We start from the raw sequence: 13,960 nt of genomic DNA, 5'->3' as shown, positions 1-13,960 counted from the left end.
GGGAGCCTCCCCCTACCTCACTTCTCTTTTCCAGAAATGTATTCTTTCTAGTGTAACACTCAAGAGCACTAACAGAAAAGGCTCAGGTGGAAAGCCAGCGCCCCCAGAAACCTCGGTGGCGACATCTCCATCCATCTTCAGAGAGAAGGACAGGTGGATGGCTGGAAATCATTCCCGAAAAAGGCACGTGCAATAACACATGCTCTTTGTGGGGGGAAAGTACTTAAATTTAACGGAACAAAAGGAAGCCTAGATGTAACTGAAGAAATTGCCGAACAGCAAATAATTGTGCTTCTTATGTTTCTAAATTATTTCCCTAAAAGGAAAGAAAAAATTCCAAGAGGCTGGATTCATTCTTTAAACGTGTTTCCACTGTAGATGGCATCTCTCGACAGCCCGTGATTTAGGATGAGGAAATGAGCTCACCCACTTCCTATCTCCTTCCCCTCCCAGAAGCTGTGAGTTCTTATTTTTACATTGTGGAGTTCTGTGCTCTTTGCATCCTGTCCATCCTTCCCACCATTGTTTGGCTCAATTCCGTGGGAGCATATGGCTCTTCTGCTCACGGCCGGTCCTTTCCAAATGAGCTCCCCAATCCTCGGTTCCCGAGTTCTTTAGTTTGGAGCTCCTCCTGACCCCTTGACCTTGCCTTCAAGGAATCTATTCCCCGAGAGGGTCATGTGGTTCCCAGCCTCTGGGCTGCGGCTGCAGACCTGAACTCCAGAATGGGGGTAGGTGGACTCTAAAATCAGCTGAGTGATGCACGGTGAAGCTGGCACAAATCCCCAGTGTTGGGTCGAGGACTGCTCTCTCCAAGATGACTCCTTGCTGAGAACCGAGTCTTGAACTTGTAGGTGGTGATACACAGTTGAAGTTTTAGATTTTGAAAATAAGGGAAGTGACCGGGGGTGGGGATGGGGAGAGGGGTGTGGAATATTGTGTTTAGAGAAAGGACAAGACAGGCTTGTAGCCCAGGGAACTTCCGTGACCATGCTTCCCATCGCTACCCTCACTCTGTACCTTTCATCCCTTTAACACCGGTGCCTATCCTATCTGCCTAGGTCTTGGAGAAATCCAACTTCTTCAAGGCCTAGGTCAAATGACACCTCCTCTGTGAAGCCCTTCTGTGATGTTTCAATTATTATTTGGCAAATACTTACTTCCCTCCTCTCCCACTGTGGGAACAGGTACTGTTGTGCCCGATTTGCGAGTCCCCAGAGACCTCCAAGGAGCCGGCACCGATGCAAGTACAAAAGAGTCTTTATTACGAGCTCGAGCAGGGGCTCATCCGCCTACCGGTGTCATGGCAGCAAGATGAAGTGAAGAACAATAGCGAACAGGGTTTTTAAGGAGTAAGGGATGGGGGTGTTACAGTACATGTAGCATCATCACATAAGCACCAATTACAATTACAGCTTTGACCATTCAGGATCTGTGAGGTGTTCATTACTTTTGGTGGGACCCAATCATGACTCTTGAGAATCCTTTGAAAATGACCAATTATGAGGTGAGTTCAAAGGGCCCACGTGGGGTTCAGACAAGCAGTGAGAAATTGGCTAGTTTGTATCTGCAGTTCCCAGCCTTGACTCAGACCATAGGAATGTTTTTTGATTAGCTGATCTGAGGGCGGTCCGAGGATGGCTTTAGCCTTGAACAGTCTGAGGCTTTTCCTGGAACTGGGACTGGAGATACGTGCAGCCCGAGGTTGCTCTTAATGGAGGACTTAATTTTTGTCTCTTCAGTACATCTCCAGCCCCTTTGGCCAATGAGATATTTGAAGACCAGACCTGGAGCCCAGCCGCAACAGAGGCTTGGTGGCAGAGCATGCCCACTTGGGCTTCCGTCATTGCTATGAGCACAGTTTCCCCCTGCAGAGCCCACTGGTTCTGAAACAGACCTCAACCAAACCCCTGCCCAGGAGCCAATCCAGCTAGGCCCAGCTAAAACTGGCAGTGTTGCCCCAGTCAATCTATAGACAGAGGAGTCAGAAGTACATGCTTATAATGTAAACCATTGAATGATGGGGCCATTTGTTACACAGCATTGCTGTGATGAGAGTTGACCGATACACTTTCTCTTTGGTGCTTGTGTCCCACCGCTTTACTTTAGTACCTCTAGGGCTGATTTTGTTGCAGAGTCTGGCCTCCCTCTGGTCTATGAGCAACTTGAGGCGAGGACGGTGTCTGACTCAATTCTGACACCCCAGTGCCCACCTGAATGGCCCCTGAAGTCATTCTTTCCATCTGCACCCTCTCCAGGACGTCCCAGTCTGAGTGGAGAGCCCAAGGCCTCTGCTCCCAGGACACATCTGCAAATTTGGAAAAGAAGTTTCAAAAGCCCCACGCTTTGGTACCCACTGCCAGGGAAAACAAGCAGAGTACAGCTGCCCTCACCTGGGTGCATTGGGACAACGGCCTCTTTGAGAGACGGGCTAAGGGATGGAAACAGGGAGAAGACCTGGTAAGTTCATAGGAGAGGGGTGGGGATGGGGAGAATATAAACAAAGAACCCCGGAGCCATGGAAACCTCAGAAGGCCAGTTTGCAAAGTGTCTGAGTAACCGGGGGGGGCAGTGATGGCTACTTCCCTGGCACAGCGGAGGTTGGCCCCAGGAGGATGGGCAGCGGAGCCAGAGTTCTGTGGTTGGGAGGGGTCGCTGTGAACTGGGGTTTCCCAACTCTTCCCACCAGCACTTGCCATGACCATCTAGGTCTCAGCTAGCCTAGTTTCCTTAAAATTCATCATCCAAACCGGGATGCTTTTTGAGAGTGAAAGCAGATACCATTAATAACTGTGCCAGGATGGGGGCGCCTGGGGGGCTCAGTCGTTTAAGCGGCCTACTCTGGCTTAGGTCATGATCTTACCGTTCATGCGTTCGAGCCCCTGTGTCACGCTCTGTGCTGACAGCTCAGAGCCTGGAGCCTGCTTCGGGTTCTGTGTCCCCCTCTCTCTGCCCCTCCCCCACTTCTGCTCCGTCTCTCTCTGTCTCTCCCTAAGGAGACGGTGGAACTGGCCAGCCTGGCCAGGGTGTGGTGGCCCTCAGAGCTCTCCCGGTCCCAGAGCCTCAGGACTAACCTCAGAGGATGCTTAGTCTTCACCTGCTCAAAGCCGGGCCTCGTAAGTACCAACTCTTCCTTAACCAGTTTCCGCAGGGGCTTCATTTCCGCCCAGCAAGCCCTGCACCTTGCCAGGGCCGGGGTTACTCACGGGGGGTCGAGGTGGTGGGGGGAGACTCGCAGCCCCACTAACCTCGTAAGGCCCCTGGAGCGAAGAGTTCAGTGGCCAGCTCGCAAAGACTGAACTCGAGGAGCAGAATGGGAGTCACTGCAGCTGTGTCTGGTCCCCAGCCTGGGTGGCCGTCCTGCCCGCCCCGGGCTCGCGTTGCTGACCCTGCCTTCTGGATCAGTGGTGGTGGTGGGAGCTGGGGAGACATTTCACTTCCTGCTCCAGGCTCCGTCTGCAGATAGCTGTCCCTGGCCTCGCTCCGGGGAATTCCCAGTGTCACACTGTCACACACCTCTCAGGGCCTGGCCATCACTGGCTCCACAGGGTGCTAATGAGGGGGGCACAGACGAGGTCCTACAGGCCCGGGGCGGGCTGGCTGCTTGAGCCCAGAGGCAGCCATGAGATGTCGATCTGAAGGACTTTCTAGAAGCTTTAAAGCGCCAACCCACCTCTGGGAGGTTGATGCAGTAGGACAGAGAAAATACCCTTTCTCAAGCGTATTTAACGCCTGAATCCTTTTTGTTGGGAGCACCTTGTGAGGCGGATGTTCCATGGAACACGCTGGGAAGGGCAGGGAAATGGGTAGGGGTGGGTGAGGGCGGGATGCAGGGGAGAATTAGAGACTTTGAAAGGACCAAATGAAGAGAGGGGAAAGGATGCATCGAACAGGGAGACAGGGCACAAGAGGAGGAGAAAGCTCCCGGCATTTCCGACGTGCCCGCGGGCCCCGCCTCAAGGAAGCCTGGGAGATGCCTCTGACCCACCCGTGAATCTTATTATTACACCTACTGATCACCGATGTTCATATAAATAGTCGGCCACACCTGAAACTTGAATAGGGAATGGAGACGGGGCCGCTGCCCACGCAGAGCGCCCCCTGGTGTTCTCTCGCTGCCTTTACAAGCACTTACGGGCCTCGGTCGCAGGGACGTGCTGGCCGGCTGACTCTGGTCCACAGTTGAATTTTTTTTTTCCTCCAGTTCAAAATTGTCTGCCTGGTCATCCAGTTTGTGTGAATGAGTGTGGCTTAGTAAGACTTTTTTTCTTTTTTGTAAAATGATCATTATTATTTCCAGGTAACATGATTCTAGATGTGAAAACTTGGGAGAAATTTTTAAATATATATATGTTTTTTAGTATAGTTGACACACAAGATAAAATCAATTTTTTTTAAATTTTTTTAATGTTTTATTTATTTCTAGGAGAGAGAGAGAGAGACAGCATGAGCAGGGGAGGGTCAGAGAGAGAGGGAGACAGAGACTCTGAAACAGGCTCCAGGCTCCGAGCTGGCAGTCAGCACAGAGCCCGACGCGGGGCTTGAACCCACGAACCGCGAGATCATGACCTAAGCGAAAGTCGGATGCTTAACCGACTAAGCCACCCAGACGCCCCGAGAAAATCAAATTTAAAACCACAAGAGACCGTAAGAGAAACAAGTTGTGTGATGATGTAAGGATTAACGACCCAGAGATTGAACCAAGATGGCAGCGTGAGAACTTGTTACAACCTCCCCAGTCCAACCCAGCCCTCTAAACATGACCCGAGATATTGAAAGTCCCTGTCGTAGGACTCGACATTGCGAAACGATATCTGTAGTATCAGAAATTATGAGGAATAAGGGATGCTGGAAAGTGAAAGGCAAATAGGTGAGACCAAGTTGAAGGGAAAAATCTAACCTTAAATGCTTAGAAAAAGATGCCTGCAAGAGAGAGGCTGGCTCTAGGGGTGCGCCAGGTGCGGGGAGTAGGATCCAGGGAGCCCCAGGTGACAGGCGGGTGGCCTGAGGGCTTGCTCCTCCCCCATCCACTGCACCGGGCAGCTGGAGACAGATGCCTCTGGCAGACAGCAGAGAGATGAGATGACAAACTGGGGGACCAGGGTGGGACACGGAGCTCATTTCCTTTGTAAACAATGAGCCCTTTATCAATAAGATAAAGACCAACACCCAGCTGACAAACTGGGACCAAGATAGAATCAGGCAGTTCCTGGGAAATGAAATATACAGACAACAAATATCCATATGAAAAGATCCTGGACCTCACTCATAATTAAAGAAATGCTAATTAAGACAAGGAGATGCATGTGGCTCACTCTTAGCAAAGATTTGAAGCATGCTCAGGGCTAGTGAGGGTGTGGGGAGGCGGGCTCATGGGATGCGAATTGGTACAACCTTTCTGGAGGACACTTTGGCATTAGCTATCGAACAGAATTTGAGGTACTGGAAGACAGTAGGATAAAATGTGATTTTTATACTCTTGGAGTGGGGAAAGCCTTCCTAAGTAAGACACAAAATCTAGAAACCTTAAAGGAAAAAACAGACGTGGCCTCAAAAATTTTAAACTTCTGTATCGCTAGAGACCATCGGGGAGATAAAAGATCAAGTGGGGGGCGCCTGGGTGGTTTGGTCAGTTAAGCGTCCAACTTCGGCTCAGAGCATGATCTTGCAGTTCAGGAGTTCGAGCCCCGCATGAGGCTCCGTGCTGACAGCTTGGTGCCTGGACTCTGCTTTCGTTTCTGTGTCTCCCTCTCTCTCTGCCCCTCTGCTGCTCACACTCCCTCTCTCTCAGAAATAAATAAACATTTTAAAAAATCAAGTATAGAAAACAGGTACAGCACACATAACAACCTAAAATACACGGAGTCCTTTCGTAGAGAATCTAAAACTTTATATTCCAACATATAAATGGTCGAAGGACAAGAACAGGCAAGTCACAGGAGAATACAAATGGCTGCTAGTTGAAAAGGACACTTGTGCTCGCTAGGGGTCAGAGAAATGCAAATTTACAAACCCAAAATATCTAGGATTGGCAAAAGGAAAGGAGTGCCCTTGTGTGCTGTGGTCATTATGTGCTGGTAGAGTCTTTGGGCGGGTCACTGGGAAACTTGCCAACATATAAAATATGCAGATAAACTTCCAGGCATCTTTTCTTTGGAAATACCTGCTCAACTGCACGTGGACATGTGAGCAAGTACAGTAGAACCTTGGTCTGTGAGCATCATTCGTTCTGGAAACATGCTTGTCATCCAAAGCACTTGTATATCAAAGCGAATTTCTGCATGAGAAATAATGGAAACTCAGATGATTCATTCCATGACCCAAAAATATTCCTATAAAAATGACTACAATTCTGTAATATAATACAAAATAATAAAGAAAATACAGACTATAAAGAAAAACAAACACGTTAACTTGCACTTACCTTTGAAAACCTTTGTGGCTGGAGTGAGGGAGACAGGAGAGGAGGGTTACTGTGTAGGACGATTGTCACTGTCACTAACAAGAATCACTGCTATCTATTGGCTCCAAAGAATCTTTTTCTTTTCGTGCAAGGAACCTATCCAATGACCTATAATGAAGCAAAGCATTCCTAAGCTCACTCTTGGATGGAAAAGCAAAGGACAGTCCGTAGGGGCTTGGAAGTGACAAAAATACACTAGTGCCAGTTGCGGGCACCTTCTAATGTCCTGAAAAATCATGGATTTCTGTCAAACACCAAGGCCTGAGACCAAGCATCCAAGCAGGGGGATGATCACCCACAATCCCACAGCAAGAGGGAGAGAGAGAGAGTTATGATCAAGCGATATCCCGCATCATGCACTACTCATATTGCAAGACATCGCCATTTATCAAGGTAAAATGTATTAGAAACGTTTGCTCGTCTTGCGGAACGCTCGCTGAACAAGTTACTTGCAATCCAAGGTTTTACCGTCTGCTCATCACAGAACTGTTCGTATTAGAGAAACACCGGAGAGGATCTGAAGAATCAGACAGTGAAAAGAGAAAGGCAACTTCCCTTTTTATATGTTTGTGTGTGAACTTTTCATATTTAATCTTGTTTAAATGAATGCCCCAGAGCAGAGAAATGCTCTGTGTCTGATTTTCAGGAAATCATTCCAGTGAAATTCCGGCACCTGCTCTCCCTAAACCCCATTCACGTGTCCTTGAAATCAACCCAAACAAGGTCTCAGCCACAGCCCCGAACAAAAGAGGAGGAGCGCAGTTCAGAATCTGGGATCCTCGTAACCCAGCACCTCCTGATGGGACGAGAGGAAGAAGTGGATTCCCTTCGCCCCACCCCTTATGCCACCTGGCTGGGGAGGCTGCTGTGAGGTGAGGAGTGGCCACGTCTGGGTAGAGGAGGCAGGCGATATCTGGGCTGAGCGCTCTGCCCGGGCCAGGCAAGGGATCCTCCAGCATCAGGTTCGGAATTGCTTCAGGTAGAGCAAGGACGAGAACTCACCCGTATCACCCCAACCCCCGGGACATTTACAGTGAGGTCACATAGACTCGGGAGCCCTTGAGAACAGCCCGGTACAGAAAGAGCCAAGACCATAGTAAAAACAGGGTGGTGGATCTTTGCGCTGCCCTCCCCCAGATAGCACGAGTGATTCAGCCCTCCCAAGGGTGCCGCTTTCCTCTCTGCTTCCACCATTCGGTCTCATCTCACTCGTGACCCCCCCCCACCCCATGTGAGTCCTCCTACTCAGGGCTGATGATCCAAATACCTAACAGCTACTAGAGCATGGGCTCCCGCCAGGCAAAACAGACACCAGCTGTGAACAATGGAAAGAAGTAGCAAATTACCCCCTAAACTCCCTGGCTTAGAACAACAAACATTTATGATCTCACCCACTTACGGATCAGGAATGTGAAGCCGTTTAGCTGGGTGCTTCTTGCTCAGGGTCTCTCAGGAAGTTGTAGTCAAGAGGTCAAGTGGAGTTACAGTCATTTGAAGGCTTGGCTGGGGCTGAAACATTTGTGTCCAAGGCTGCGGGCAGGAGGCTTCTGTGCGCCCCCTTGCCCCTTGCCGACCTCTCCAGAAGGCCACTTGAGCAACCTCACAACATGGCGGCTGGCTTCCGCAGAGGGACCGATCCAAGCAAGGCAGAGTCACAATGTCTTTTATGACCCAGCTTCCAGAGCCGCACACTGCCATTTGTGCAGCATCCTAGCAGTTGCAGAGGTCAGCCATATTGTGTGTGGAGGGGGTGGCCCAAGGTGTAAATACCAGGAGGGGAGGATCGGTGGGGGACATTCTGGAGGCTGCTTCCTGTTTGAAATCCTCTAATGGATGTCCACCCCCCCTTTAGAACAAAACACAAATGTCTGCCTATGGCCTGCAGGGCTGGTGTGACCTGGGCTCTGCCTACCTTCCAGGCTCATCACACCCTTGGCCCCCTCACACTAACCTCCATTCAGATGCACTGACCTGTCCCTCCAGGTCCAAGTTCATCCTTCACGCTTTCACTACCTCCGCCCAGAAACCTCCCTACCAGACTTCTGCACAAGCGGTTCCTTCTCACCTTTTACGTCTCAGCTCCGATGCCACCTCCTCAGACAGGCTCCCCTGACCACCTTACCCAAAACAGCCCCCACCCCTGCCTCTCTCTCACATCACCTCACGTGGTATTCCCTCCTTCGGCTGCAAATGTGTAGATACCACATGAGCAATGACCCATAATTTACGTTTCGTGGCGTGCCGATTCGATGCATTTCCACGTGTGGCCAGTACCGACATCCTGCTACGTTTCCTTCATTTCCTTCGGAAACGCCCGTTCACATCACCCTGTGTTAGCTTCTTCCCGGCACAGTGCTGACCTCTGAAATGATCCCGCGTGTCAGATCACTGCCCTTCTCCTTTCCTGTGCCAGTGAGGGCCCTTGCTTCTAAGCGACAGGCTCTTTTCTAGCTAGTTTAAGGTGAAGAGGAATTTATTAAAGGATACGGAGCACCTCAAAAATCACCAGGAGAGCAGAGACCAAGGCTTGGAGGTCATTTGTGCGGATCAGTCCTTGGATGAGCCCCACTGCATGTGCGCGCGCGCGCGCACACACACACACACACACACACACACCACTGTTGCCTGGTGGCACTTGAACCTGGACACTGCCATGGGAATGCCTGCAGCTGCCGACTCCGGAAGCCAGATGGATCTGCTGTGTTCTCTCCAGAGAACATTCCTTGGCACCTGCTTCTCAGTGTCACTGCGAGGCGAGGGCATCTGACTGGTGGCGTCTCGTGTCCCCTGCTCTGTTCCGTCTGCAAGCAAGACTGGGAACTTAACGTGGCTTCCACCGCCGGGAGATGTCAGTCCATAAGGTGGAGAATTCTCAAACCGAGGAAGAGTGTTCATGGTTCGGGGAAGCCAAGGGAAATCGATGACATATATTGTCTACCATCTACTCTTCCGGTCGCTTCACCTCATCACCAACCCTTCTTTCGTCCTCAAGCTTACAAACAACAACAGAACCCAACAGCACGCCCAGAGCCGTTTCTCAACAAGAAAATAGTTACTTGTGAAAAGAGTGCCTGGCTTTGCTCCAAAACTTTAGGGCTGGCTGTTCTCTGACAGTCTTGCTCATGTTTTTCTTTAAAGTTTTTTTTTTTAATGTTTTATTTATTTCTGAGAGACAGAGACAGTGTGAACAGAGGAGGGTCAGGGAGAGAGGGAGACACAGAATCCGCAACAGACTCCAGGCTCTGAGCCAGCTGCCAGCACAGAGCCCAACACGGGGCTCAAACCCACAAACAGTGAGATCATGACCTGAGCCGAAGTCGGACGCTTAACCGACTGAGCCACCCAGGCGCCCCCTTGCTCGTGTTTTGCTTGCTTGCTTGCACGGAGCAGCCCTCTGGGTAATTGCTATGAGAACAGGGACCTTGTTCATTATCTCTGTGTCCTCAGGACCTAGAACGGGGCCTGGCACATCGTGGTGCCCGTAGACGTTGAGTTAATGAATTGTATGTGTGAAGTCCCCTCCCACACGGGATAAGGCTCGCCCGTGGGAACGGCAGGGTGTGACTTTGAAGCCTCAGCCCCCATGGCTAACCGCCTGATTCCCCGGCTGGTCCTGATTTCAGCTTGTAGGGAGGAGAAATCGATCGGTCATCTTGTCCGTTTGTACCAAGCCCTAGATTGTGCGGGGCGCCTGGCGGCTCCAGGGAGGGGTGTCTGCTCACTTCAGCAGGGGCTGAGACCCCAGGTGTGCGTGATGTGATGCCGTGTCTGGTCAACGGGGTCACGTCCTGCCTGAGGATGGGTTTCCAAACTCTCCACCAATCACTTCCTCCCATATAGTCAGAGTCACACGTGAACATCCCTCATGTTACCAGAAACTTCCCTCCTGCACCGCATCACCTATCAAAAATGCAACTCAGCGGGTTGGTTGCCCTTCGCAGTAGGGACAGGTGGCTGTTTCTCTGGGCAAGCACCAGACGAAGTCTTTGGATTGTCCTACGGGTCGTGTGATGTGAAAAGCACATGTGAGGGGCGCCTGGGTGGCTCAGTCGGTTGAGCATCCAACTTCGGCTCAGGTCATGATCTCATGGTTCATGGGTTCGAGCCCCACGTCGGGCTCTGTGCTGACAGCCAGCTCGGATCCTGAAGCCTGTTTCAGATTCTGTGTCTCCTTCTCTCTCTCTGACCCTCCCCTGCTCATGTTGTCTCTCTCTCTCAGAAATAAATAAAACATTAAAAAAAAAAAAAGCACAGGTGAGACGCTCACAGCGTGAGAGGCACAGGGGACCCGACCCACTGAGAAAACCACCGATTGCCATCACACTGTCTTGTGGGCCGGGCGCGGGGAGTCATGGGAGACGGGATTTCAGCACTAAACTGTCTTCTCCTCCCCTCCACCCCCCTCCCCTCCCTTCTTTCTGTTTTCTTCTTTCTCTTCCCTTTTGAACCCATATATACTACAAGGTTTGGTGATTTAAAAAAAAAAATCCACTTGCTCTTGTTGGATTGACACATGAATTTCAAGAAGTGTGAATGTAAGAGGAAGAAAATTAATCTGATCCCACTGAGAGAGCCCGGAGCACAGAAGTGAAAGGAGGAAGCAGTGAAATCTTGTTGATAATCCCATTCTCTGAAATAGATCTCTCACGTGAAATGAAAGAAGATTTTAGAAAACAGTGATTACTTATTGTCAGGGGGATAAGACGGAGACAGCGCCGGGGTCCTGGGGGCTCGGGTGCCTCAGCTTTGTCGCTGGAAGGTGCGGTTAATGAGGTTACAGGAGGCTGGATTATTAAACAGAAGAGAGACAGAGAAACCTCTGTGACGTGTGGGGGAAACTAATGGAGAGAAGGAAGGAAAGCTAAGGAAAGTGCCAGACTTCTAGAAGAAAGTGTGAACTCATACGGGGACAAGAAAATTCCTGAAATTTCTTAATAAATCAAGTGGAACAGAATCAATATTTAAAGCTTGTTTATTTTTTCTCTCTCTCTTCCTCTTTCTCTTCCTCCTTCTCCCTTCCTCCCTTCGCTCCTCTTTCACCCTGTCTGTCTCTCTCTCTCTCTCTCTCTCACACACACACACACACACACACACACACACACACACAGACATGGGCAGAGAGTTTTGTCTGTTTTCTTCACTGCTGTCTTCCCAGAACTTCAAACAGTGCCTTGTCCAGGGGCACCTGGCTGGCTCAGTGTGTAGAGCATCAGAGCATCTCACGCTTGATCTCAGGGTCATGGGTTCAAGCCCCATGTTGGGTCTAGAGCTTACTTTAAAAAAACAAAAACAGGGGCGTCTGGGTGGCTTAGTCAGTTAAATATCCATTTCAGCTCAGGTCATGATCTCAAGGTTTGTGGGTTCAAGCCCCACGTTGGGCTCTGTACTGACAGTTGGGAGACTGGAGCCTGCTTCAGATTCTGTGTCTCCCTCTCTCTCTGCCCCTCCCCTGCTCACGCTGTCTCTCTCTCTCTCTCTCAAAAATAAGTAAATGGTTGTTGTTGTTGTTGTTTTTTCTAGGAGAGAGAGAGAGAGAGACAGCATGAGCAGGGGAGGGTCAAAGAGAGAGGGAGATACAGACTCTGAAATAGGCTCCAGGCTCTGAGCTGGCAGTCAGCACAGAGCCCGACGCGGGGCCCGAACCCATGAACGGCGAGATCATGACCTAAGCGAAAGTCGGACGCTCAACTGACTAAGCCACCCAGGCGCCCCAAAAATAAGTAAATGTTAAAAAACAAAACAAAAAAAAAACAAAAAATACTGTCTAGCTCATAGTAAGCCCTTAATATTTACTCCATAAATGAATGAAAGACTTTATAATGGACTGAGATGGGTCACCTTGCACTAACTAAAAGCCCGCCCACACATCTAGGTGAAATCCCTAAACTTGATGGAAAAAATAAAGACTTCTTTCAAATTTCAAGCAGAAAAACAAAAAGGTAAATAATTTTCAAGACTCTTGATAACCAAGACAAGCTTTGAACTTCACAGAGCGCTAGTCACTGGCTGAGACAGTGGAATGAAAACCCGCAGCGGGGGATGAGTGGCTCCCAGGACTCCCGAAGACAAGGGAAGGAAATCTCCGATGGGAACGATGATGGGAACGCAGGAAAGTTGGCCTCCTGGGGCCTGGGTGAACCCAGCGAGCTGTAAGAGGACGGCACTTCCCTGCTCCAGCAACGTGTACCTGTGTACCCGCCTGCCCTGCACTCCCAGGCCTGGAGTTGCAGGGGTACGAGGCGGCGGGTCAGTGACAAGTGAAGGAACACTCAGCAGGGCTCGACTTTCTGCCCTGACGTTGATGGGACTGGCCGGGCAGCCCGGCCCACCACGGGCAGCTGCAGCTCGGTGACACTGCAGGTCCCCTGGACCTGGGTGGTGACCCACAAGACAGTCTTCCAAGAACCTGTGATCACTCTGTGCCCCCCCCAGGGTGGGCGCAGGCCGGGTACCCCTTAACCCTGGCAGAGTTGAGGCAGGGACACTGAGCGGTGGAGGGCTGGATGGCGATGGCGTCAGCAGAGCCCAGCGGCGTGTTCGTGTGCACTGGGCTGTGGGCCGGGCAGCCCAGCCCTGCTCCCCGGGGAGCCTGGAGCTCGCTTTTGTCAAGGAAGCCAGACCAGAGGTGAGCAGGAGCTTGCTCTCTCCTTCCCACCCCCCAACCCCCAGCCCCAGGGTGCCAGGGCCAGCACACCTGTTAACCCCGTACAGGCGGGTCATCACCAGCCACACGGCAGGAAAGGGAACGGACGGCATCCCTGAAGCCCAGGTCGTCGCCCCCACCCCTCCCTCCTTCCTTCCCTCCCCTCTGCTGCTGTGGCCACGTTATAGCCACAACACTCATGTGTACGTCCCTTGTTCATCCTTTCAGATGTATTTACTGCGTACCCACTATGAGCTACCAGCTGGCGGGCACAGTCTCTGATCCTGCCATTGTGGGGCCTTGATGCCACAGAGATGGTGACCAAGGCAGAGCTCTACACCCGTCACCCAGGCGCAGCTCTCCGAAGCCCCAAAAGAGTCCTCTCGGACGCATCCCGGACCTGTACATGGCAAGGAAGTAAGCAGTACTTTTTGTACCTCGGGGACAAAAATAAAAACCCAGTCGCTTAAGTGTCACTCCTACGGCAGCACTGACTTAATGACTAAGAAAAAAAAACACCATTGTCTGAACAAAGAGACATATTTGGCGAGTTTTATTATACTGACTGACATGCTTAATTCCCATGCCTCTGGAGGAAAGAAAGCACTGAGTGTTCCCCCCAGCCTCACCCCCCCCAAAAAAAGGATAAAAATAAATTGCCAGAACAGACACAAAACAGCAGCCCCGACTCGCTTCAATCCCAAGCACTGCCTGGAGACAGGGACCACACTCACCCAGGGACCGACTGAGAGGGACGGGGTCCCTTCCACCAGGTTCAGAGAAAATGGTGATGCCCAGGGATCCTGGCCTGAGAGTAGCCAGGTCTGGGGGCAGGGAGAGGCGTGGAGACCCCA

The 13,960-nt window shown here is 51.0% G+C and overlaps 1 protein-coding gene across 1 annotated transcript; it reads left to right on the top strand.

Annotated features, from left to right (window-relative positions):
• Positions 1-1,346: 1,346 nt before the first annotated feature.
• On the top strand, positions 1,347-13,559 carry LOC144240152 (uncharacterized). The gene is made up of 4 exons (XM_077774398.1): positions 1,347-1,507; positions 2,259-2,460; positions 2,997-3,116; positions 13,335-13,559. The coding sequence occupies exons 1-4, from the start codon at positions 1,503-1,505 to the stop codon at positions 13,386-13,388; spliced, it is 381 nt and encodes a 126-aa protein (XP_077630524.1). The 5' UTR covers positions 1,347-1,502; the 3' UTR covers positions 13,389-13,559.
• Positions 13,560-13,960: the final 401 nt, after the last annotated feature.

Source organism: Crocuta crocuta, unplaced genomic scaffold (genome assembly GCF_008692635.1).
Source record: "Crocuta crocuta isolate KB4526 unplaced genomic scaffold, BGI_CrCroc_1.0 scaffold7, whole genome shotgun sequence".
Classification (NCBI taxonomy): domain Eukaryota; kingdom Metazoa; phylum Chordata; class Mammalia; order Carnivora; family Hyaenidae; genus Crocuta; species Crocuta crocuta.
The sequence above is the reverse complement of the archived record's forward strand: the minus strand, read 5'-3'. Positions and strand labels throughout refer to the sequence as shown.

What these genes read in the sequence shown, in the direction of transcription:
- LOC144240152 (XM_077774398.1), top strand. An exon ending in GGAAACAGGGAGAAGACCTG is followed by an intron (nt 2,461 to 2,996) that starts GTAAGTTCATAG and finishes TCTCTCCCTAAG; the next exon opens with GAGACGGTGGAACTGGCCAG. An exon ending in CCTGCTCAAAGCCGGGCCTC is followed by an intron (nt 3,117 to 13,334) that starts GTAAGTACCAAC and finishes TCATCCTTTCAG; the next exon opens with ATGTATTTACTGCGTACCCA.